Source organism: Vipera ursinii, assembly GCF_947247035.1.
Source record: "Vipera ursinii genome assembly, chromosome: 9".
Lineage (NCBI taxonomy): Eukaryota > Metazoa > Chordata > Lepidosauria > Squamata > Viperidae > Vipera > Vipera ursinii.
The window spans coordinates 11,386,268-11,411,687 of NC_139523.1; the positions used below are offsets into that span (position 1 = coordinate 11,386,268).

Below are 25,420 nucleotides of genomic sequence, written 5' to 3' on the forward strand. Positions count from 1 at the left end.
GTCCGTGCAAAATGCCCTTCGGTGGAGATAATCAGCAAAAGCTTCAGATTCATTAGTTTAGATTGTTTTCTTCTAGAAATGAATTTATGCATACTGCTCCTATGGAATTCAGAAACTTTGCCAAATTGTGTATCTTAACACACTGGGGAAGGTGGCCCGCACAGAATCAGTTTTCCAGAATTAAAGCCCCTCCCAAGCAAACAGTCTTGGTTATTTTAATTACTTCTGCAATGGAAAACAATTTGCCAGATTTAAGCATCTTGTCAAGCCACAATATAGTTTGGCTTAATGTGCATAAGACCATCTATCTGGTTTGCAAACCGCTTTATGGCCTAGCCTGGTGTGTGAACACGGTTAGTTACAGTTAACTCAAAATCTACATTTAACTTATGTGTGGGGATGTTTGAGCCCAGATGAATTGGCGGCCTCAAAAATAACCACTTGATCCAGTTTGATTTATTCTGTTAGAACTGAATAGCCTGCCCAGTGTCTTGTCCCAGGCTCTGGTTGAAACAGTGGGACAGTTTAGCCAAAGCCTTTGAATCAGAGAACAGAGTTTAATTTTTATTTATTTTAAAAATGCGTAAGACTGAGTCTGAAAGTGTACAGTAAAAGCAATTACGGTATATAATACAAATGAACCCCATCCCTCACCCCAATACCAGAAGGAAAATAACCATTAAAAGACAATCAAACACATGGAAGCTGCTACTGCCTCTAACCCAAGCCCTGGAGAGCACCAGGTTTTCAGAGGCCTTTTGAACATGGCTAAAGTAGGGGATAGAGAGAAGGTGTTCCACAGTCAAGGGCTGGGATGGAGAAGACATGCTTCCTAGATTGCATCGGAAGACATTGCTTAATGGATGACCTGGAACATGGCCATCCTGCCCAATTACACAGGCTGGATGCAAGTCACAGAAGCCTGATAGCCCTTCACGGCCCAATGCCACGAAGGGTTTTTAGTGATAACCAGCATTTTGAACTGCATGTTGAGGAATTATATGTACGCTTCAAGGCCTGTGCCTCCTAAGCTAGCCTGCTCTTCTGAACTGTATCAGACCATTCTCTAGAGAGTAGGGGTGTCCAACCTTGGCAACTTTTAAGATTTGTGAACTTCAACTCCCAGAATTCTCCACCTAACCATGCTGGCTGGGGAATTCTCGGAGTTGAAGTCCACAAGTCTTAAAGTTGCCTAGGTTGGGCATCCCTGCTCTACAGTATGTCAGTGGCTGGACTGGCTGTGGAAAGACTCAATCTGTTCAGCAAGGGGCAGCCAGGGTTGTATAAGCTCCTTGATCATGGACAACAGAGCAGACTCTGCCTTCCTGCTCCTTTATTGTCCCCAAGGATTGCCCACAGAGCCCCACAGCAATTATTGTTGCTATACTGCAGCCGTCACAGCAGCTGTGATTGCACCCAAACAGATCCTGATGAATTCCCACTGCTGGAAGAAATGCTGTCTCTCTCTCCTTAATGCTTAGAACTCCAACTTTCTTGCCAAGAAGAGTTTGGGGTACAGCCTAAGACCTCCAGGAGTTATTCTGAGGTGGTGAACTTAGAATAGGTAGCAGTAGCCCTAGGCTAGCCCATGCTGGCTCAGGAATTCTGGGAGTTGAAGTCCATGAGTCATAAAAGAGCCAAGGTTGCCTACCCCTGCGCTAGGCAGACAGTCATTTTGAATTTTGTTTCTTCCATTGTAATATTTTGGAATTAACTGTGTAGCAGCAATCAAATCTTATATTTAAAAAAATAAGAGCAGCCTGCTTGGGTGAGCATGATATGAATAAGGTGGGATGTGTAAGGTGTAAAAGTGGAATTGCAGGTGTAAATGTAGATTACACCAAAGAGGCTGAGGATTTACCAAGTATAGGTAGTTCTCGATTTACAATCATTTGTTTAGTGTTTGTTTGAAGTTACAATGGCACTGAAGAAAGTGGCTTGTGACCAGTCCTCACACTTACGACCGTCACATGATCAAAGTTTGGGTGCTTGGCAACCAGCAAGCATTTATGAAAGCTGCAGTGTCTCAGGCTCATGTGATCATCTGCAATCTTCTTGGCTCACTTCTGACAAGCAAAGTCAATGGAGGAAGCAGGATTCACTTAATGACTGTATGATTCATTTAACAACTTAAAAGTTATCTCTGCTCTCTCTATTTTGCTCACCAATTCATGCACACAAAACTACTTCACTGATATGCTTTGAGCTGGTAATCATTTTACTTTGTTTTTTTTTTTAAAAAAAATCAAAATCCCTCCTCCCTTTTTTATGAATGTAGGAAAGCTTTGCAGTGCTATGGATTCTGTTCCATAAAAAGTCTTCAAAATCTATGATAGGCAGAATCCCAGTTCTGGTCTCAACCTTTTAAACTAACAATGTCTTTTGGTAGGATCACTCAGGAGCTGTGCAAGGCAGCTGCATGATCTCAGGAAAAGACATGGCTGCTTTAAAGTACTGCAACAAAGCGCTACGTTTGTGCTCCAGTGATAGGGCAGGGGTAGGCAACCTCGGCTCTTTTATGACTCATGGACTTCAACTCCCAGAATTCCTGAGTCAGCATAGCTGACTCAAGAATTCTGGGAGTTGAAGTCCATGAGTCATAAAAGAGCCGAGGTTGCCAACCCCTGTGATAGGGGAACCGCAAAGCAGACATTTTTCAGTAGACTCAGAAGGATTATAAATGATGTAAGATGTTTTCAGTTTAGCTACAAAACTCTAACAACTGTGACAATTTACCCCACAGACTTTGCCCTGAAAAGCACAGGCATATAGTTCCTTAGCACCAGGGGCCTCTTTCTTCCCACCACTATCATAAAGGTTTGTGATTCACAAAATGCCTGTCATAGCAAATCTGGTCTATCAGAAAGCTTGCATTTAACAGAAGATTAAAGTTTTGATACTCAGACCTCCATATGATTAAGCTCTTGCTTCGTGTACATTCTTTACAGATTTTTCTGCCACAATTATCATTGGGTGAGTACATTCCTTCTTGCCTACCCTGACAAGGTAGTTGAAAAGGAAGGATCTTTCAATTCAGCTTCATAGCTGTAATTAACAGCTTTAAACCATGGTAGGTCTTCCTTTTCTAGTTCTCGTAATGCAAGTTGGAAACGGATGCTACCAGGATAGCAGACTGCAGATTCTAGGTAGTGAGTTTGTGGCTTTCCTGCTACATTTTACTTTAAAGTGCAAGCAGATTCCCCTGAATGATGGATTACACCCCCACCCACCCTAACATATTTCAATGTCTTCACTCACAATTAGATCCATCCTTTTCTTAAAGGTCTTGCTGTAGTCCTGGTAGAAGGAGAGGCACATATAAGGTAACTCAAAATGTTTCTAGGCACCAGATGCTTCCTAAAGAAGTGAAGCCTTCATAGCAGGAGATCTCAGGAACATGTCCATCATCATCACGAAGAGCAATTCTGCAGAATGTCCAACATCTGGAGGGCAATTTTATATCAAGGATGCTTCATCCATCCCTTCAAAGGGGGAAAAACAAATCTAGAAGATGACCCAAAACAATATAGGCATATTTCTTGCCTAGAGGGTAGACTTCGTCAAGGGACTATCTGGAACAACCGAGTTGCCTATGCCTTCCAAAAGATTATCCCATTGGTCAAAATCTTCTTTGAGTTCTAGATGAAAAAAAAAATGAAAGAGTTATTGCATCAAGCAGCTATGGTGCCAAGTTCTAAAGACTAGTGTCGCATTATGGAGTGAAGTACAATAGGAGATAGAGCACCTTTTTCATTATGTGACCTATTTGGAATTTGAAGGCATCTTGTGATACTTTCATAGAAGAGTTACTGTACCATGCAAAGTAAGCACACCTACTTAGGAGAAAGCAAACTGTTGAAATGGTAATACCTGACTCAAGAGTAGTAACTCAAGAGCCTTGGTGGAGCAGTGGGCTAATGCCTCCTTAAGTAACACCAGCTGCCTGCAATTAGTGCAGGTTCGAGTCCCACCAGGCTCAAGGTTGACTCAGCCTTCCATCCTTCCCAGGTAGGTAAAATGAGGACCCAGATTGTTGGGGGCAATAAGCTGACTTTGTAATAATGCTGCTTGGGGGGGGGGGAAGCCCTAATAAGCAGGCATATACATAGAATGAAGGCTATTGCTAAGCACATTGATTTGTGCTTCTTAGATTGTAAGCTGCCCTGTCTTCGGAGAAGGGTGGGATATAAATGGGATTAAAAAAAACAAAAACCTGTGAGAGGGATCTTGGAGTCTTAGTGGACAATCACTTAAATATGAGCCAGCAAGGTGCTGCAGCTGCAAAAACAACCAATGCAGTCTTAGGCTGCATTAACAGAGGGATAGAATCAAGATCGTGTGAAGTGTCAGTACCACTTTAAAATGCCTTAATAAGACCACACTTGGAATACTGCATCCAGTTTTGGCCATCACAATATAAAAAAATGCTGAAACTTTAGAAAGAGTGCAGAGAAGACAAAGATGATTAGGGGACTGGAGGCTAAACCATATGAAGAATGGTTGCAGGAACTGGGTATGTTTAATTTCTAATTTAATAGAAAGAAGGACAAGGGGTGACATGATAGCAGTGTTCCAATATCTCAGGGGCTGCCACAAAGAAGAGGGAGTCAACCTATTCTCCAAAGCACCTGAAGGCAGGACAAGAAGCAACAGGAGTGAAGCAACCTAGAACTAAGCAGAAATTTCCTGATAGTCAGAACAATTAATCAGTGGAACGACTTGCCTCCAGAGGTTGCAGGTGGTCCAACACGGGAAGTTTTTAAGAAGAGATTGGAGGGCTATTTAACTGAAATGGTGTAAGGTTTTGTGCAGAGGGTTGGACTAGAAGACCTCCAAGGTACTGTTATTCTGAAATTGACTCTTCTCAGTCCGCACCCACTAACCTAGTTTGATTTTACCTTTTATCTGATGGGTGTCTTGTTCTTTATAGGACGATATCTCTTTTAGAGGAAGGAACAACTTTCGTGATATTGACTTACGGAGATGCTTTTGTAGGAAAGCAAGAGTAGCCTGGTTGGTGATATTCAGACCTTCGTAGGGATCAGTGGTACCCCTTGTCTTGTAGACCCGATTGAGAAGGTTCCCGGCAAAGAAAGTGAAATCTGTCTGACTCTGGTGGACGGTACCCCTAGGGGGGGAAAGTATATCAACATTAAAAGTGAATCACTGAGAAGAACAGGATCCAAAATAGATACCCTAGTCCAAAGACGGGACATCTCCCAGATTTAGCAATTTAAAAAGGTCATTTCAACGTCTGATGAGAAAGTCTAGGCAATTAAAGAACACACAGTAGGCAATTTAGACTTTCAAAAGATATTGTGAAGTCCTGTGGCTTGAAAGAGGACTTAACCATCTGAAATGCCCAACTTTTCTCTAATCTCAGCATGAAACTTCCAGGTTTGAAGTTAGTGTAGCTTCCAAGAGTTTGCCTTGGAGAGCAATGGAGGGATACTGCCTTATGTTCGCTTCTGGGGCTTTGTGAAACGAAAACACCACAGCAGTAACAGACATCCCTTCTGCCCTGCTAGGAGGAGAGTTCTTTGGGAACGAGGGAGATTAGACAAAACACTGGTCTGATTGAGCAGAGCTTAAAGGGGGGGGGGAAGAGAAGCAGTGTGTTTTTCTCGTCTTCACACAACCATCCATTGTCTTCAGATGAAGGAACACTACTGGGGATTTTTGGACAGGCTTATTTAGCAAGGTGACAAAGATTTCCCCCCCCCTTCCTTCTTCTTCAAAAATCAGCCAAAAAAAGCTTTGCTAGTGCTATTTTAAGAAGCAGACCTGATGCTGCCTTTGCGTTCCTGGCTGAAATGAGCATCAGAACCATTCTACAAGAGTGTCATCTTTCAACACCAGCATGGGGAGGGGAAACTCCCCCTCCCCCCTACAAAAACCATCTGGTAATATCTCCCTTTCAAAGGCTCTCAGTTTTAAGGGGCTAGTTTTGCATTCATTTCACCTCCTGAGACAAATGGATTCTGATGTTGTGCTATGCCAAATCCCAAATTAATTTTATACGACTTATCAAAAAAGAGGCTATCTTACAAGGATGCCACCTGTTTGCTTTGCTAATCCATGCTGTTCTTTGTTGTTTACCATCTTTTTCTTACAGATTCCCCCCTTTTATTCCCCTAAATGGTCCTTCCCTCTTTTCATTTCAGATCCCACCTCATTTTTAACCTCCCCCTCCCCCCCCAAATTCCTTGTGTTACATCTTCTTAGACTGCAAGCTTGCAGGGGAGAGACTGTGTGTCTAATCTGTGAATGACACCTCCTCTGATTGTGCATTCTCCACTACTATGGCAAAGGTGTTGATCACCGTTGGAGACTGTGCAGACTCACAGGATTGTAATAATCTTGCTTTCACTGCTGGTGGTGCTGATTTTTTTCATCTTGGCCACGCTCTCTGCAGTCTGGAATGATTCTGTGTTGATAAACAGCACCGGCTTGGTCACTTTCGGATAAACAGAGTTCTCCAAAGGGAACATCCATGCGTCAAGGGCAACTGCGCACCTACAGGAGGAAAATAAGCGCACGGCACCTAGTGAAGCAGCAGACCAAAACCTTAGCTTCCCACATAGCAATAGCACTTAGACTTATATAATGTTTTACAGCCCTCTCCTAGCAGTTTACAATGTAGCATATTGCCCCTAACAATCTGGGTCCTCATTTTACCGATCTTGGAAGGATAAGATAAGATAAGATAAGATAAGATAAGATAAGATAAGATAAGATAAGATAAGATAAGATAAGATGATAAGATAAGATAAGATAACCTTTATTGTCATTTTTTTACTGTGGGCACGTCACACATCAAAAATGAAATTTAGTGGAACACATACATGACAGACACCTAACCATACTAACCATGGACCCACACCCCTACATATACATAACAAATAAATATTAACTATTGTCCATCTTGAATACATAACGGAAGGAAGAAGCCTGAGAGTTCACAAGGTTAATGCTGTATGGAATGAAACTATGGCTGAATCTGGATGTTCTGCTGCGGATACCACGAAGCCCCCTCCTCCCAGAAGGTAACAAGGAAAACAGGTCGTGAAGAGGATGAGTAGCGTCCCAGATAATCTTACGGACCCTGCTCAAGCAACGCTTCTGTGCTATGTCCTGGATGGAGGGAAGGGAACTGCCAATGGTCTTTTCGGCCATCCTCACCACTCTCTGCACTGCTGAGTCAACCTGGAGCCAGTCAGGATTGAACTCCTGGCAGTGAGCTAGCCTGCAATACAGCATTCTAACCACTGTGCCACCACGGTGCCTTTGTTTGTCATTTGTTGTTAATAAGCTCTTTGAGGTTGCAATTTTGTTTAAAAAAATGAAGAAGAAATCCCTTTAAAGCAGTTTTGGAAGATACTCACCTAAATTGGGTTTCTTTGACCAGAGATAGCACGGCTGTCGCGCCTCCAAAAGAGTGACCCATAACAACGGCTTTGGTCAGATCCACATTGTCCTGCAAGAGATGGAGTGAGACACTTAAGGAAGCTAGCTGATTAATGCCATGGCTCAAGAATCTCCAAAGTGGGCAATGCTGGAAGACTCCGGGGATGGCGATGAAACGTGCCATTCTGCTACTGGGAACTGCAGCTCACAGGAAGCCCAGCCTGCTGTCCAATACAGATAGTTCTCAACTTACGATAGGTTGCTTAGCAATTCTATGCCTGAAAAGGGGAATTAAAGCCCAGATCGGACGTTCCAATAGTCCCCCCCCGCCCCCCAGTTATGTGACTGTATTCAGTGCTCAGCAACACAGCTGCATTATGGTATTTGCAGCATCCCACAGTTACGTGACTCTTTTACTGTGGTTTTGTCAAAAACCTAAACTTACTTCCTGTTTTCTGCAAATAGCATGCCCACAGTGAATCATTGGCTGACTTAACAACTGCTATGTTTGCTTAATGACTGCCGCAAAAAAGTCTTACAAAAAAACTGTACCTGCCCAATATAAAAAACCTGTTTTGTGACCGTTACGACTTAAGGCTGTAGTGAGCAGCCTCTATAATGGTTGTAACAAGGACTACCTGCAATGAGAAATGTTGGGAACTGTAGTTAGGGAAACCCCAGACTGGGGATCCATTTACAAGAACAAGGGGAGATCTAGCAGTCTATCAATAACAGGATCTCAAATTTTTATGGAAGAGAGAACTAAGGAGAAACTTCCTGACAGTGAAAACAATCAATCAGTGGAACAACCTGCCTCCAGAAGCTGTGAATTCTCCAACACTGGAAGTTTTTAAGAAGAGACAGGACAACCATTTGTCTGAAATGGTATAGGGTTTCCTGCCTGAGCAGGAGGTTGGATTAGATGACCTCCAAGGTCCCTTCCAACTTCATCATCATCATTATAATTATTGTTATTAGAGAGAACTATTATATTCCCAACTCATTTTAATCTTCCCACGGGAAAAATTCAGAGTTATACTACAAGAATTCTGGAAGGCATCAGGCTAAAGCACATCTTCCACCTGTCAATATTGCCCTAATGATTATTCCTGATGGTTTATAGTAATGCACAATGTCTTTATGCCCATTTACATGCACACATACATAGGTATATACAGATTCCAAGCCAAGGTTCAAAATGCTGTCTCTAAAATTCTTTTATCTTCACTCTTTCTTTTAGAAATTATAGCTACTGAGGCATTGATAAAATCTCCATCAGTCAATTGCAAAAGGCAGCTTTACTTGGACCAGCTTACATTCTGCGGCGATCCCTTTAACACCATCAAACAGCAATATTTGCCTATCCCAGGTCCTTGGGAAGGCTTCAACAGGTGAATAAAAGTGCCAAATCTAGTCTAAACATCTGGCTGACTATGCAAACAACAATAATAACAATATTGTGGAGTCCTTAGTGCTATCTGAGCTTGGTAGTTTGCTTGCAGACGTTTCATAACTAGGTAACAACATTGCTTACCTCGTTGGGTAAGGAAACATCTGCAAGCAAACCACCAAACTCAGTTCAACCCTGAGCTACAGATATTCTCTTCTATCATCTTCATCATCATCATCATCATCACCGCCACCATCAATTTTGGTTCGGTTCTCATCTACTTTCCATGTGCACAAGATGGTGTCGCTTTCTATGAGATCATCAGGTCCTGCTCCCCCTGGTGGCTGACTGAAATCACAGGGATTCCTTTGGGAATGAAAGACGAGGCAGTTGCAACCTCTGGTTTGGATTTATAAACTGGGGGACTTTTGGGGGAGCGGGAGGTAAGCCCCTAAAAAAAAATGTAAAATCCTTCTTTGCCAAAAGCAAGGTGTCTCAAATACTCAGGAAAACACATTTCAGATACAAGACAGAAAAAGCATTGATACGATAGAACAGGGGTCCCCAACTCCTGGTTCCTGGACCAGTACCGGGCAACAGCATGCCAGCAAATGGGCTGCACAAACAAGCAAAGCCCCATCTGTGAGATGCAGGCAGCACACAAAACCATGCAGCCTTCAGTCCGTGGAAAAACCTCTGTCCACGGAACCGGTCCCTGGTGCCCAAAAGGTTGGGGACCTCTGCAATAAAAGATAAAGGCCACTCTTTTCAAGACAGCAAAGTCCATATTTTGGACAGAGAGGACCACTGGTTTGAAAGAGGGCCATCTACGTCAAAACTGAACAGCCTTCTCTCAACAGAGGGGGAGGGATATGATATCATCCATCTCCTGTCTACAACACAGTCCTTTCGGCAGTTCCCAGAAGGCTCCACACCCATTTGCATTATTCAGGTGATCTTGAGGACACAGATAAACCTCCAAATGGCCTCAACGACTCTCTAAAATAATGGAAATGACCAGCTGTCTGCAAGGAATATAAATCCTTCCATTCCCCATCATCCAGTCAGAGTTGAAGAAGCTTCTTGGATGAGAAACGAAACATCTTCAAAGTAAAACAAGAAAAGTCCAGTTGCCTCTTGAAAAAGCACCTTTGGGACAACCATGACCTGGATGACGGAGAATCTCCAATTCATTCATACAATCTTGATAGATGGTTTCCAAAATTCTTTCCCCTAAGAAAGACCTCTGCTGGGTTGACGGGGATGGGTGGGTGGGTGGGAGGTCCAACCGGCCCATTTGACAAAAATAGCATTGCAACCCTGATGACACGAGTCCCATCTCTTTTCTACATTCATCTCAATACTGTGCCCATGTTCTAAAGGGGCAAAGCCTGTGGAGGGCAGCATATTTACCTTCAGTGCAGAGAGGTCAAAATCAGTGTGCAGGAGGTTTGCAACGGCCTTGCCACTGTTGATACTTTGGATCAGCTTGAGTCCCCGTTTGCACTCGTTTGCTCTTTGGTGGAGCTGCAATGCAAAAAAAAATTAGAATTGAATAGATGAATAGAATACAGCTGGAAGGGACCTTGGAGGTCTTCTATCTAGTCCAGCCCCTGGCTCAAGCAGGGGAACCTACACCATCTCAGACAGGTGATTGTCTAGTCTTTGCTTAAAAATCTCCAGTGATGGAGCGCCCACAATTTCTGGAGGCAAGCTGTTCCACTGATTGTCCTCACTGTCAGGAAGTTTCTCCTTAATTCCAGGTTGCTTCTCTCCTTGATCAGTTTCCAGCCATTGTTTCTCGTCCTTCCCTCTGGTGCTTTGGTGAAAAACCCGGCCCCCTCTGCCTTGTGGCAGCCCCTCAGATACTGGAATACTGCTATCAGGTCTCCCCTATTTCTTCTTTTCTTTATACTAACCCAACCCAAGTCCTGCAGCTGTTCTTTGTATGTTTTAATCTCCAGGCCTTTGACCATCTTAGTTGCTCTTGTCTGAATTTTTTCCAACATCTTTTTGGTGATACGGTGACCAAAATTGGCTGCAGTATTCCAGGTGTGGCCTTACTAGGGCTTTGTAAAGCGGTACTAGTACTTTGCATGATCCTGATTCTATGCCTCTGTTTATACAACCCAGGTTTGTATTATTAGCTTTTTTGGTTGCATTACCCTTTTGCTCCTCAATGGTCTCTCTCACACACAGGGCTAAGCCCAACATTTCAGCAGGTTGCAGAGAGAGATCAGATTTACTGACCTTTGTGATATTTAAGGCCACCTTAAGGAGCTTATGTGGCTGTGATAATCAAGATGAAATACCTGCGGGTTCCGAAAGTGAAATTCCTTCTGATCTCTGGGTACCCTGCGGTAAGTGAGCCATTCTTCGTTCGTCTGAGCCTCAGATAGATCTGGTGCTTCCGGATCCAGTTTGCAAAAATACGTAGCGGAAGCTGATCGGTCTCTGTAAAGAGCAGATAGCTTGAGCATCAGTGTGGGGCAAGAACAGATGGGAAAGCAAAGAAGAAAAGGAATTCCTTCAGTTCCTCTACTTTTTCAAAACTCCTGCCTGAAGTCAAAACATTTTCAATGTGTGATTAAAATCTCTATTTGGTTTTCCTCCGGCTCTATGTGACAATACTTTCCTGGAAAGGAGGGATGATCTAATCTTAGCTTCATGACACTGTAATTCTGAAATCAAAGAACAATTCAAGAAAGGATTTCTGGAACTTGCATCCAGGCCTGGTACCCATAGATAGGGTAATTAATTAAGTTACTGAAAATAAATGAGTTGAGCTTCAATACTGATTGCTCCCAACTCCCCTCTTCCTCATTTATTGATTTCATTTGATTTTTATTCTGCCTTTATTACTGTAAAAGTCGCTCAAGGCGGCGAACATACATCCTATTATGAAACTACAAGAACGATTTCTTGAAAATGATGGCCATTACTATCAAGAAGCAGAATTTTAGGATAGGGGTAGATGCATCAAAGGCATTTTTTAAAAAAAGCATGAATCTAATCTTAACATGTCTTCTCTAAAGGGATTTAATCTCACCTGTGTTCAAGTGCCATCACCAAAAAGCCTCGAGAAGCCATCTCAATGCAGATGGCTGAGTACACGGTTCTGAAAATTGAAGGAGAAAGCAGATAATTAAAACTGAGGAATGTTACTTTTTAAAAATCATTTGGTACTGAAACAAACACATCAGCAAAGATGAAGAAAAACAACAACAATGGGTAGTGTCTGCAGCATCCGGTAACAAAAATCAAGATAGTAACTGTGATGGTAGAATTGAAGTACCACGTGGAGTTTAAGAGGATTATTGTTCATTCAGCTTCAGGGTTCCACATGTTTCTTGCAGATGTTTCCTGATTAGGTATCCTCCAGCACTGTCCTTCTCAAACTTGGCAGCTTTAAGATATATGTCCCAAAGGTGCTTTTTTTCAGGAGGCAACTAGGACTTTCTTGTTTTTCTTTGAAGACTTTTGACTTCTCATCCAAGAAGCTTCTTCAGGTCTGACTGCATGGTGGGGATGAGAAGCGAAACATCTTCAAAGAAAAACAAGAAAGTCAGAGCTGAAGAAGCTTCTTTGATGTTCTTTGCTGGAAACATCTGAACTGCAGTTCGTATGGAATAAATAATGATGATGATGATGATGATGATGATGATGATGATGATGATGATGCGGTCCGAGTGGAAAGGGGGTGGCCGGAATTGAGCCCAGAGAGCCTTTACCTTGCATCAACTTTATTGAGTAGGAAGGCGCCTCTGCCACCGCTTCTGCCCACCTTCCTCGCGCTCCAGGACGTGAATGAGGCAGGTGCCTCGTGCATAAAAGGCACTCCATGGGGTGCATGTGGCAGCTATAAAGAGCTGACCTTTCCTTCAAGCCCCGATAGAATTTCACCAGAGGTATTTATTAAAATTTCTGGAGCACAACCCGGCCGGCACCTCTTTCCCAGTCGGCAGTTTGGTCTGTGCACCTTTTCTGATTTACATTGGTCAGTTCCTGCCAGCTGAAGTGACCCATGCCGAAACCAGCCGAGAGCCGGAATGGCTTTCTGCAGCCGATGGTGCTAAGCGGCTTCAAGGCTAGAGAGGAAGGTGTAAAGCAGCCTCGGCTGAAGCTCTTCCAGCTGCAGAGCTTCGGGCGGTTCCTGAGGAAACGCTCTTCTCCTCCTCACTCAAATCGGCTGCTAGCGGCTTAGGTGGCTCTGCTCCATCCAAATATCTTCCAGTTTCGGTGGCCAAGACTTCCGATTTCGGCAACCGATGAGACGGGTGGAAGAAGCCGGGGCTCCAGCTTCCCAGCCTGATTTCGCTTTGCCCAGCAACCCTTAAAGGGTCGGAAAGTTGCCCTGGAGGGGCAATGAAGAAGGAGGGACACTTCAGGTGCTCGGATCAGATGACGGTCGATCGAAGTGGACTGAAGAAATCCTCTCAAAGGACAGAGGAAAGGCTGCCAAGTGAGCCAAGGCAGCCCAAGTTGTCACCAGCCGGAACGAAAGCGAGGAGCCACGGCGCTCCGCCAAACAGCTGATTGTCAACAGCGTGCTGAAGCTGGGTGAGCCAGTGCTCTTTCCTTTTCCTTTTGGATTAAAAGACGTTGAGCCCCTGCTGGGGAAGAGCTAAAAAGTAAAGACCCCAGAAGGATTGAGATCTAAAGGCGGCGAGCAACTACAAAAGAGAAGATATTAAAAGGAATATAAAAAAAAAACTTTTAAAAATTGAACTCAAAGAAGGACTGACCATTTAATCTACAGAGGTGAAAATTTTCTAGATATAATCTCTAGGGTAAATGACTTATAAAGAATTTTAAAAGAAAAACTTTGTAAAAATTTTCTAAAATCTAGACATGGATAAATGAGTGTACGAGGCCATCTAGTGGCAAAAGAAGAAATTACAGTATTATTAAATACTAAAAGAATTTGGAAATATTTGACCTTGAACAACACCTGGTGTAAACAAAGTGCCTTGGCATGAGTCTACAATGGAAAAGATTTCTCATAACTATATTTGTTGACTCTGGATATAACTAAACAGGAACTATTTGGAGACAGTGAATGATTTACATCTGAGACTCGACTGGAGGAGTGAATTTGGCCTAAAGTAGTTGGCTCCTTTTTACATTTTGGATTTTACTCTAAGACTGTTGGCTGAAAAATGAGTACATCAAACATTACCAGACTTATGAAGACTTCTACATCCTGTTGAAACAGGGATCTATTGAAACAATGTTGCAACGTGAGAAAATAAGCAGTGCCCAAAATGAAATGCAGACTACACTAAAATTGTTTTAAGAGTCAATGCAAAGAAACCATGAAGAGACAAAAGGCAATTTTGAGAAATTAAGCGAAGAAATTCTGGATATAAAGGCACAATTTGAACTTTACAATGAAATGATTGCTAAAAATGAACAAAGAATTCAGAAAATGGAAAATAAATCAGATGATATTGATAAAAAATGGAAATACTATTGCAAGAAAATGAAAAATTAGAACAAGCAAATCAAATTTTAGAAGGCACGGTCACGATCTTGGAAATAGAGAAGGTGGAACACTACTTGAGATTTCAAAATATCCCTGAAGACAGAGAAGAAAACATAGCAGTTGTGATCATTGAGCTTCTGGCAGAAGCTTTGAAAGCAGACAAAGCAGAGATGCAAATGGAGATATTCTGAATGAATTCAAGCTATGCAAGGAAAAATCAGCTACCTAGAGAAGTACATGCAGATGATACCACTCTAATGGCAGAAAGTGAAGAAGAACTAAAGAGCCTCTTGTTGCGGGTGAAGAAGGAGAGTGCAAAAGTTGGCTTGAAACTTAACATTAAGAAAACCAAGATCATGGCATCCGGCCCTCTCAATTCCTGGCAAATAGATGGGGAAGAAATGGAGGTAGTGACAGATTTTATTTTCCTGGGCTTCAATTTCACCGCAGACAGGGACTGCAGCCAAGAAATTAAAGACACTTGCTCCTAGGGAGGAAAGCCATGGCAAATCTAGACAGCACACTAAAAAGCAGAGACATCACCCTGACAACAAAACTGTGTATAGTCAAGGCTATGGTCTTCCCAGTTGCAATGTATGGCAGTGAAAGTTGGACCATAAGAAAGGCTGAGCGCCAAAGAATTGAGGCTTTTGAACTGTGGTGCTGGAGAAGACTCCTGTGAGTTCCTTGGACTGCAAGGCGATCAAACCGGTCAGTCCTAGAGGAGATCAACCCTGACTGCTCTTTAGAAGGCCAGATCCTGAAGTTGAAACTCAAATATTTTGGCCACGTAATGAGAAGGACGGACTCACTGGAGAAGAGCCTAATGCTGGGAAAGGTTGAGGGCAAGAGAAGAAAGTGACGACAGAGAATGAGGTGGTTGGATGGAGTCACTGAAGCAGTAGGCATGAGCTTAAATGGATTCCAGAAGATGGTAGAGGACAGGAAGGCCTGGAGGAACATTGTCCATGGGGTTGCAATGGGTCAGACATGACTTCGCAGCTAACAACAACAACAAGAGAAGTACATGTGAGGTCCATACAGCAAACAACAAGAGACAAAGAAAAGTGAAATATGAGCCATTACAATACAAAAATAAAGAAATTGTGGTCTTAAAGCAGATACCTAAGAGAGTAAGAGATACTCAAAGACATTACCACTTTTTAACTACAAAGCTGATTGCAAAAAGCATAAATTTTAGATGGTTATCATCATCATCATCTTCTCAAATTCCACTTCTGTATTGAACAGTGTGTTCTCTAGATATACAAGTATTAGAGTATAAAAATCATTACATTCACAGTAATCTTATCAGAATACAATCATATACTAGGTCCTAGGAAATAACAATCATATTATTAAAAATAGTATTTCCCACATTAATTGTATAACAATCAAAGTGTTTCCTAATCAGTTATAAATCTTCCTCACATAATCCACATTTTCTCATATTTCCAACTTCCAACTGTTTTTAGCAGCTAACCATTCCTGGCGTTTCTGAACGGGTCGGTTTTCCACCCACTAGTACAAACTCACCGAAAGGCTCCTAGTCCATGGGAGAATATGATCACTGGATACTTGTGGGAACTGGGTCGGAAAGGCGCATCCCAGCTTACAGGGATCTTACACGATCCTGTGAAAATAAAGAGCATACTTATTGATATACACAGGTAGTCCTTGACTTATGACCACAACTGAGCCCCAAATTTACATTGTTAAGTGAGAAACTTGTTAAGTGAGCTTTACCCCCATTTTACAACTTTTCTTGCCACATTTGTTAAGTGAATCACTTCAATTGTTAAATTAGTAACACAGTTGTTAAGTGAATCTGGCTTCCCCCATTGACTTTGCTTGTCAAAAGGTCAACAAAGGTGATCACATGACCCTGGGGCACCGCAACTGTCATAAATATGAACCACTTGTCAAACATCCAAATGTAGATCACATGACCCTGGTGATGTTGCAACGGTCAAAAGTGTGAAAAATGGTCATAGGCCACTTTTTTCAGTGCCGTTGTAACTTTGAATGGTCACTAAATGAACTCTGGTGAGGACTACCTGTATATGCTATTTCTTAGCTACCCATCTCTCTCGGCAAAAAGTTACCAAAGATATTATTCACTCTCATGGGTTGTAAAAGTATGACTTTATAACCCAGGCAGTTATTGAGAAATTTCAAAGCCACTTCCCTCTCAAGATGATAAACGTGCTTGATTTTGGGAAGACATTGTTCTTTCAGTTTGAACCAGGCCTGGAAAATTAGAAAAATTAGACAAAAAAAAAAAGACTGTAGCTCAGTATGAACAAATTGAACCGTACAGTGAAAAGACAAAAGAGTTGTCAAAAGGGGGCTAATGCCTCCTTAAGTAACACCAGCTGCCTGCAATTAGTGCAGGTTCGAGTCCCACCAGGCTCAAGGTTGACTCAGACTTCCATCCTTCCGAGGTAGGTAAAATGAGGACCCAGATTGTTGGGGGCAATTAAGCTGACTTTGTAATAATGCCGCTTGGGGGTGTGTGTGAAAGCCCTAATAAGCAGGCATATACATAGAATGAAGGCTACTGCTAAGCTTGTAAGCCGCCCTGAGTCTTTGGAGAAGGGCGGGATATAAATGGGATTAAAATAAATAAAAAATAAAAAAATAAAACTGGAAACCAGAAATATTTTCCTATCGGTTACCAAATATACTGCATTAGAGATACGTGAACTACTTTGGCACACGTGTTCAGAAGAGAAACAGAGGTATATACATATACAGATGCTCTCTAGATTTAAATAGTAAACGTGGTGCAGAATTAAGGTAATCAGACATAGTCCTCGACTTACTTCATTTAGTGACCCTTAAAAGCTACAACAGCACTGGAAAAAGGGACTTATGACCGTTTTTCACACTTATGACCGTTGCAGCATCCCCAGGGTCAGGTGTTGAAAATTCGGACGCTTGGCAACTGACTCATATTTATGACAGTTGCTGTGCCCTGGGGTGATGTGATCCCCTTTTGTGACTTTCTGACAAGCAAAGTCAGTGGGGAAGCTGGATTTACTTAATATCTGTGTTATTAACAACTGCAATGATTCACTTAACAATTGTGACGAGGAAGGTCATAAAATGGGGCAAACTCATTTAACAAATGTTTTACTTAGCAACAGAAATTTTGGGCCCAGTTGTGGTCGTAACTCGAGGACTACCTGTATTTAAAGCATATTTTTTTAAAAAAAATCATCAAAAATCTGCCTTTGATTGCCTGATGATTTCTAAAAATATGCTTTACATGGATGAATTGTTATTTGGGGGAAACATTACAATAATCATATATTAGCAATGAAAAGATATAAGCATGATTTATTATAATCTGATCTGATCTTTTGCAATCTGCTGCAGGTTCTACATTACAGGGCAGTGGATCACAGAATGTATTTGTGTTGCTCAAAGAAGTGTCCCAATCTCAGGATTGGTTAGACCAGTGTTCCTGGTGGCTTTAAGACCTGTGGGCTTCAACATGCTAGCTGGGGAATTCTGGGAGTTGAAGTCCACAGACCTTAAAGCTACCATTGTTGAAAACATTATTAGGCATAAGAACAGCTGTGGGGACCACAGACCTTTCACTGAGTAACTCACGAGCAGCAGTTATCTTACCAAATGTGACACTGAGAAGTGGAGCAAACCACTTCCTATTTAAGCACATGTAGTCAGCTAGTCCGGAGTAATATTCATAGCGGGGAATCCAGGATGGCTCCTCGGCCTCACAGTGAGGGACACAGGGATAGAAGAGGCGGAAGAAGAGGCCCTGTGGAAAAGAAGGGTGAAGTTAGCATAGTCCCCCACTGTTGATTCCAAATTGCAGAAGAGTTTATTATTGCTACCTATATATAAGAATCTAGTTAATTAACAGTCACGGGGAGAGGGCTGGATTTGGGTCTCTTGTGGCAACACAGTGATTCCAAACGGATGACACGTTTAACTCCACCTTCCAGCTGAGCCTGCTCTGTGTCCATCTTCGGAAAGACATCAGCCCATCTCCCCTTCGGTCCCTTAGAATTACCTCTCAGAATATGCTTACCCCCTCACCTCCCTTATGCCTCTGAATTCCCCTTTTAAGGCCTCTTTTCTGTGAATTCCTTACCCCAACCCCACTGCAACTCCAATATTTTTGCAGATGAGCCCTGGCAGTATTGCCAGATGCAGTGTTTTCATTGCAGACAACAACACACGATAAATGTAGAAGTAGAATAGACATACAGTCATGCTGGCCACATGACCATGGAGCAATCTTTGGACACTGCTGCCCCCTAGAGTTGGACATGACTGGACAGGGGAAACCTTTACCTTTAGAATAGGCAGCCATGGGGTAGATTACAGACCCTTGAAGTAATAATTAAAAGAGAAGAATCTGGGCTCAGGTCTAAAGTTTAGCCAGCTCAAGGTTTCTAGGATACTTCATTTGAGGAAATTCCAGTTTTCCAGCAGATAAGTGTCAGTCTCATTCATTGGATGTTTATATAACTTTTCATTCTTTCCATTCTGTTGGCCAGGCTTTACACAAGGAGTGGACTGACACACCTCCCCACCTCCCCCAGATGGTTCCTTCTGGAAAGCATAAAGAAGCTTTTCCAACTTCCTAGATTTCCTCATTTATATGCCAACGGGTTTTTCATTAACTGAAGTGACACAACTTCTCTCCATGATATCATTCATATTTGGCTTCCTCAGTACAGCGCTGACTGCAATTCCTGGAATTCTTCAGCTAGCAGAGGCACAACGTATTTCATGGGTAACATCTAGATCAGGGGTAGGCAACCTCAGCTCTTTTACGACTCATGGACTTCAACTCCCAGAATTCCTGAGTCAGCATGGCTGACTCAGGAATTTTGGGAGTTGAAGTCCATGAGTCAGTCATAAAAGAGGTGAGGTTGCCTACCCCTGATTTAGATTAAGAGGAAGGGATTGGCTCAAAGATCCCAAGGAAGTTTCTCAGGCTGATTGGGAATTAGAACTTGGAACTTCCCATTTCTAGTCCAAAGCCACAGGGAGTTTCTGTGGCTGAGCAGGGATTGGCACTTGGGTTTCTCCATTCCTAGTACAACCTTATTGATCAAAGGGCTGTCATGATGAACCATAATATAAAACATTTTTCCAAAAAGGGAAACACCTCCTCACTCATACATATTCTTAGCTTTCTTTCTGTAGATGTTTGGTGCTTCCCCGCTATTTTTATTTTCTAAGGAAGCCAATGGGCAAGTGTAGAAGCAAGGAAGCAAGGAAAGAAAGAAAGAAAGAAAGAAAGAAAGAAAGAAAGAAAGAAAGAAAGAAAGAAAGAAAGAAAGAAAGAAAGAAAGAAAAGAAAGAAAGGAAGGAAGGAAGGAGATGCCAACAGATGTTGGACCTTTGTTTTGCAAGGCAATCTCTACAGTACAATTTTAGCTACTTTGCTCATCCCTAATTTCTTATAGACAGACAAAAATCAGGACAAGCAAATGATGCACATATACACACAAAGATTTTAAAAATCTAAAGTTACTAGTGTTAGAAATATTATCTTGTACAATTGTGCAATCATTAAAAAGCAGAAGAAATAAAAGGGAAACACTGAGTCATTTCAGGGTTAGAATGTACCGACAAGCAAAAATTAAAAATAGTAAAAAAAAGAAAAAAAAATGCAATTTCCAAAAAGTACAATATCGTTTAAACTGGGGGATTTGCAAACTGAAATAAATCAACATTGCTTGTAAGTGCTAATTAATGCAGGGGTTGAAGTTTGAACTATAAGGGAAGTAGTGGGATCAGGATGAAGCCCACATAGCCTCCGGCTTACAACCATGATTGGCACCATTAAGTTGCACTTAAAAGTGATGATTTTTTGGCCTCAGTTGTTAAGTGAATCACTGCAGTTGCTAAAGTGAGTCCCGCTCCCTGTATTGACTTTGCTTATTGGAAGCTGGTTGGCAAGGTAGCAAACAGAGATCACAGGTCGTAAATGCATGCCAGTTGTCAAGCACAAATTTTGATCATGTGACTGTGGGGATGGTGCAATGAGGATCAATCCTGTCACTTTTTTCAGTCCCCTTGTAACTTTATATCGTTGCTAAACAAATGATTGTAAGGCAAGGACTTCCTCTATTTAAAAAAAAGAAAGAAAAATAAACCCAAAGGATGCAATTCAAGAGTTATCCTTGACTCTCTTTATTTTATCTTGCTTTCTGTTTTGGTGTAGAATATTTACAACATAAATTGCATTTGTTTCCTTCCCTTTGTTTTTAATTATTATTCACTCATAGCAATCACCCAAAGCCTATTCCTGAGCTGAAACAAAATCTCCCTTTCTGACCTCGAGGATCACTAATTTAATTTATTTTGGGCATTAGCCACCAAAGACAAAAGACCAAACTGAGTAAAACACCCAACATGTGAGCACTTTTGGCATTCAGACTTTAGGACAGCCAATGCAATTTTACTGTGGAAGAGTTCTGATCCATAACATAACGCAGGGGGGGGTGTCTTCAAACTTGGCCCTTTTATGACTTTTGGACTTCAACTCCCAGAATTCCTCAGCCAGCAAGTTTGAAGAGACCCCACCCCCCGCTCTAGTACAGTGCTTTTCAATCTCATCTAGGGAATTCTGGGAACTGAAGTCCACACCTTACAATGAGCCTGAGATTGAGAAATACTGTTCTAATAGCATTTGTCCTGAGAGTTTGTTCTAAAGCCCTCTGAGATCACTTCCAGCTCTTCAATGCCACAAATATACAGCAGAATAGCTAAGTAAATAGTCACACCTAAGTACAGAAACTGGCTCAATCTGTCCTGCGCAGGAAGAGATGCCTGAACAGACATGTCCCTTTATTTAGGCCAGCAATATTTAAATCAAATCATCATTCATCTCTGAAGAACAGGAACACTAACACCCAACAACTGTTCCCAAAGGTGAGAGAGGAAGTGTGGATTTGACATCACGTAAGAAAAGTTTGAGATTTTTGTAGAACTAATGGTAGCAGCTGAAATGTGTAAAATTACACCCAGGTTGACAAAAGTGAGCAACCTCAACCTTGGCAACTTTAAGACCTGTAGAATTCAGCTCCCAGAATTCCCCAGACAGCATGCTGGCTAGCGAATTTTGGGAGTTAAAAGTTCACACATCTGACAGCTGCCATAGTTGGGAAACAGTGTTCCAACAATAAATTGTTGCCGCTATGTTCACCCAGCACACCAAGGCCTAAAGAAGTCATGACGGAATGGCTTGAGAAGAAGGGTTGCTTCAACAATCAACATTAGCTATTTGGTTTAAGTTTAGCCACCTAGCTGAATTAAATCAGTGTCCGATAAAGTGCATTTACTAAATGCAGTAGAACTGACTGGTTTTTAACTTGGAAAATTTGATCAGGCAATGTCATGTCTACTAATTGTGATGTCTACACATTACTTTGAGGACCAGAAATTCTTCCAGATCTGAATCTGTTAAGGATAATGGCTGAAGGATGCTTCCAAAGTTCCACACTGCTTACTAAGAAGGGGACTGAGGACACATCACGAAGATAGGAAGCAGAGCGGTTGGGTGGATCTAATCTTAAATACTAGCAATACCTTGACCTCTTGTCTACGTCAGTTTACACCAGGGGTCTTCAAACCTGGCCCTTTTATGACTTGTGGACTTCAACTTCCAGAATTCCTCAGCCAGGCACCTAGGTGAGGAATTCTGGGAGTTTATTTATTTATTTATTATTGGGACTTATAGGCCGCCCTATCTCCCGAAGGACTCAGGGCGGCTAACAACAGTAACATATAATAAATACAGAAGTTAAGATAAAAATTAAAATTAAAGGCCTCTGTACAATAAATTAAAATTAAAATAAATTCAAAGTTAAGAGTTAAAAATTGAAAACATAATTAAAATCCCTGTCAGTCCAGGTCAGCCAGGTGGAAAAGGAGTGTTTTGAGGCCGCGGCGAAAGGACCGGAGATCTTGGGCCATCCGAAGCTCATGGAGTAGATCAGGGGTCTTCAAACTTGGCCCTTTTATGACTTGTGGACTTCAACTCCCAGAATTCCTCAGCCAGCTTTCCTCAGCTGCTGGCTGAGGAATTCTGGGAGTTGAAGTCCACAAGTCATAAAAGGGCCAAGTTTGAAGACCCCTGGACTAGATAGTTGAAGTCCACAAGTCATAAAAGGGCCAAGTTTGAAGACCCCTGGACTAGATAGTTGAAGTCCACAAGTCATAAAAGGGCCAAGTTTGAAGACCCCTGGACTAGATAGTTGAAGTCCACAAGTCATAAAAGGGCCAAGTTTGAAGACCCCTGGTTTACACCTTGTGTTCAGCTATGAGTTAACCATGGCTTATGGATAAACCCACACCGTAAGCTAAGATAGACCCCCCCCCATGAGCCTGATTCACACAGTGTTTAAGACTTTCCAGCCCGGTGATAATGTAGACCAGGGGTCTTCAAACTTGGCCCTTGGGAGTTGAAACCCACAAGTCATCAAAAGGCCCAGTTTGTGAAGACCCCTGATGTAGAGACCTTCGTAGAATTAGCCCTCCTTCCCACGTTCTTGTTGAAACCCAGAGCCCGATCCCGCCCAGCCGGCGCCCTCGCGCACCTACCTTGGGGGTCTGGCCCACCATCACGTCGGTGCAACCGACCGGATAGGCGCCCCTCCCGTGGGGCAAGCCGAGGGACTGGGTGACTCCCATCCTGGAAGCTTCGTCTCCCGCGGAAGTTCCCAGGCGGCCCGAAAAGGCAGCTTTCAGACGATCTCCCGAGGCTGGAAGCAAACAAAAAGGGCAGCGCGGTTTCGCTTCCTCCCCTCGGCCTCTTCCCGGCCATTGGCTGGCGGCCTAGCGATTCGTCTGCGGGCCGGCCGAGGGAGGAGCCCGGAGGCACCGTAAGGAGGAAGTTCGGCAGCCGAGGGAGCTGAGGCGGCGGGACGAACGGGGCTGCTTGGCGGACTTTGGATGGCGTCCAGGGCGCGCAGCCAAAGGTTTTCGCGCTGCTTGCATGATGGGAGTTAGAATTCAGGACACCTGCACAAAGGCAGCTTGAGAAAAGAGCACCGTTGGGTTAAAATTTACCCTGAAGTTTCTCCTCCTTTCTCTCTTTTCTTTCTCTCTCCTTTCCTTTCTACCCTCTCCCTTCCTTCCTTCCTAATTCAAGGCAGCAAACATTCCTAATGCTCGTTTCCCCCGTGTCATCGATCCGCTGAACACAACTCTTACAGTGCTGCCTAATGACTATGTATATTTAGCCCCTGCAGTGTGTAATAATATTATTTATCCTTATTATCAGGGCTTTTTTTCCTCATAGAACGCTCAGAACGGAGTTCCGGCACCTTTTTTGGATGGAACCTTGTAGGGTAGGGCAAGGCGGGTTGTATGACATGTGTGAGTTCCGGCACCTTTTTCTTTTACAAAAAAAGCACTGCTTATTATCTTAATTTAATTTAATTTAATTTAATTTAATTTAATTTAATAATATTTGTATACCGCCCTTCTCCCTGAGGACTCAGGGCGGTTCACAGGGCAGAATAAAATACTACATACAAACGTTAAAACAAGATTAAATAATTGCCCATATTAAAACAGTTGGAATAAAATTCTAAAACAACAATTTAAAATTAAAACAAAAACAAAAAATTAAAAAAAACCCCACCAATCCCCATCAGGCTAGGCCGGCTTGTACAAACAGAAACGTCTTGAGGTCGCGGCGAAAGGAGCGAAGATCGGGCGCCATCCGGAGCTCTACCGGCAGCTGGTTCCACAGCTCCGGAGCGCCCACAGAGAAGGATCTCCCCCTGGGGGCCACCAATCGACATTCCCTGATCGGTGGCACCCTGAGGAGGCCCTCTCTGTGGGAACGCACAGGGCGCAGGGAGCTTGATGCCGGCAGCAGATGTTCCCCGAGGTACTCCGGCCCCATGCCATGGAGAGCTTTAAACACTGTTACCAGTACCTTGAATCTCACCCGGAAGACAACTGGCAACCAATGCAGCTCACGGAGCAGCGGTGTAACGTGGGAGTATCGGGAGACTCCCAACACAACTCTCGCGGCTGCATTCTGTACCAGTTGGAGCTTCCGGGTGGTCCTCAAGGGCAGCCCCATGTAGAGAGCGTTGCAGTAGTCCAGACGAGAAGACACGAGCGCATGAGTGACCGTGCACAAATCATCCCGGCTAAGATAGGGCCGCAACTGGCGCACCAGGCGAACCTGGGCGAAGGCCCCCCTAGTCACAGCTCCTATATGGTCTTCCAAAGTGAGCCGTGAATCTAGGAGGACTCCCAAGTTGCGAGCCCTATCTACGGGGGGTAATAATTCACCCCCCATAGCCAGAGGTGGAACATCCGAATAAACCCGGGATGAAGGTATGCACAGCCACTCAGTCTTGTCGGGGTTGAGTTGGAGTCTGTTCCTCCCCATCCAGACCCGAACCGCCTCCAGGCACCGGGACATCACGTTGAGGGCATCACTGGGGTGGTTTGGGGTCGAAAGGAAAAGTTGGGTATCATCAGCGTACTGATGATACCCAACTCCAAAGCCACGAATGATCTCACCCAGCGGTTTCATGTAGATGTTGAACAGGAGAGGCGAGAGGACCGACCCCTGAGGAACTCCACAAATGAGAGACCTCGCGGTCGACCTCTGCCCTCCTGCCAACACCGACTGCGAACGTCCCCGGAGATAGGAGGAGAACCACTGTAAAACTGTGCCTCCCACTCCCAATCCCCTGAGACGCCGCAGCAAGATACCATGGTCGATGGTATCGAAAGCCGCCGAGAGGTCTAATAGGACTAGAACAGAGGAATATCCCCTGTCCCGAGCCCTCCAGAGATCATTCACCAGCGCGACCAATGCCGTCTCCGTGCTGTGCCCGGGCCTGAAACCCGATTGGTACGGGTCTAGATAATCCGCTTCATCCAGGACCAGAGGGAGCTGATGCGCCACCACACTCTCAACAACCTTCGCAAGGAAGCGAAGGTTGGAGACAGGACGAAAGTTGTTTAATACAGCTGGGTCCAAGGCAGGCTTCTTGAGGAGAGGCCTTACCACCGCCTCTTTCAAGACGGCGGGGAAGCTACCCTCACTCAAAGAAGCCGATATAACTGCCTGGAACCAGCTGCGTGTCCTCTCCCGGGCTGCATAAACCAGCCAGGAA

General features: G+C 43.4%; 1 protein-coding gene across 1 annotated transcript; it reads right to left on the reverse strand.

Moving 5' to 3' along the window:
- Positions 1 to 2,499: 2,499 nt before the first annotated feature.
- Positions 2,500 to 23,099, reverse strand: PAFAH2 (platelet activating factor acetylhydrolase 2). The gene is made up of 10 exons (XM_083369787.1): positions 22,875 to 23,099; positions 17,919 to 18,069; positions 15,819 to 15,915; positions 11,847 to 11,915; positions 11,110 to 11,251; positions 10,211 to 10,324; positions 7,386 to 7,477; positions 6,346 to 6,516; positions 4,980 to 5,128; positions 2,500 to 3,638 (listed from the first exon to the last, which is right to left on the reverse strand). Exons 1-10 carry the CDS (start codon positions 22,962 to 22,964, stop codon positions 3,544 to 3,546), a joined length of 1,170 nt encoding a protein of 389 aa, XP_083225913.1. The 5' UTR covers positions 22,965 to 23,099; the 3' UTR covers positions 2,500 to 3,543.
- Between the last annotated feature and the right edge of the window lie 2,321 nt (positions 23,100 to 25,420).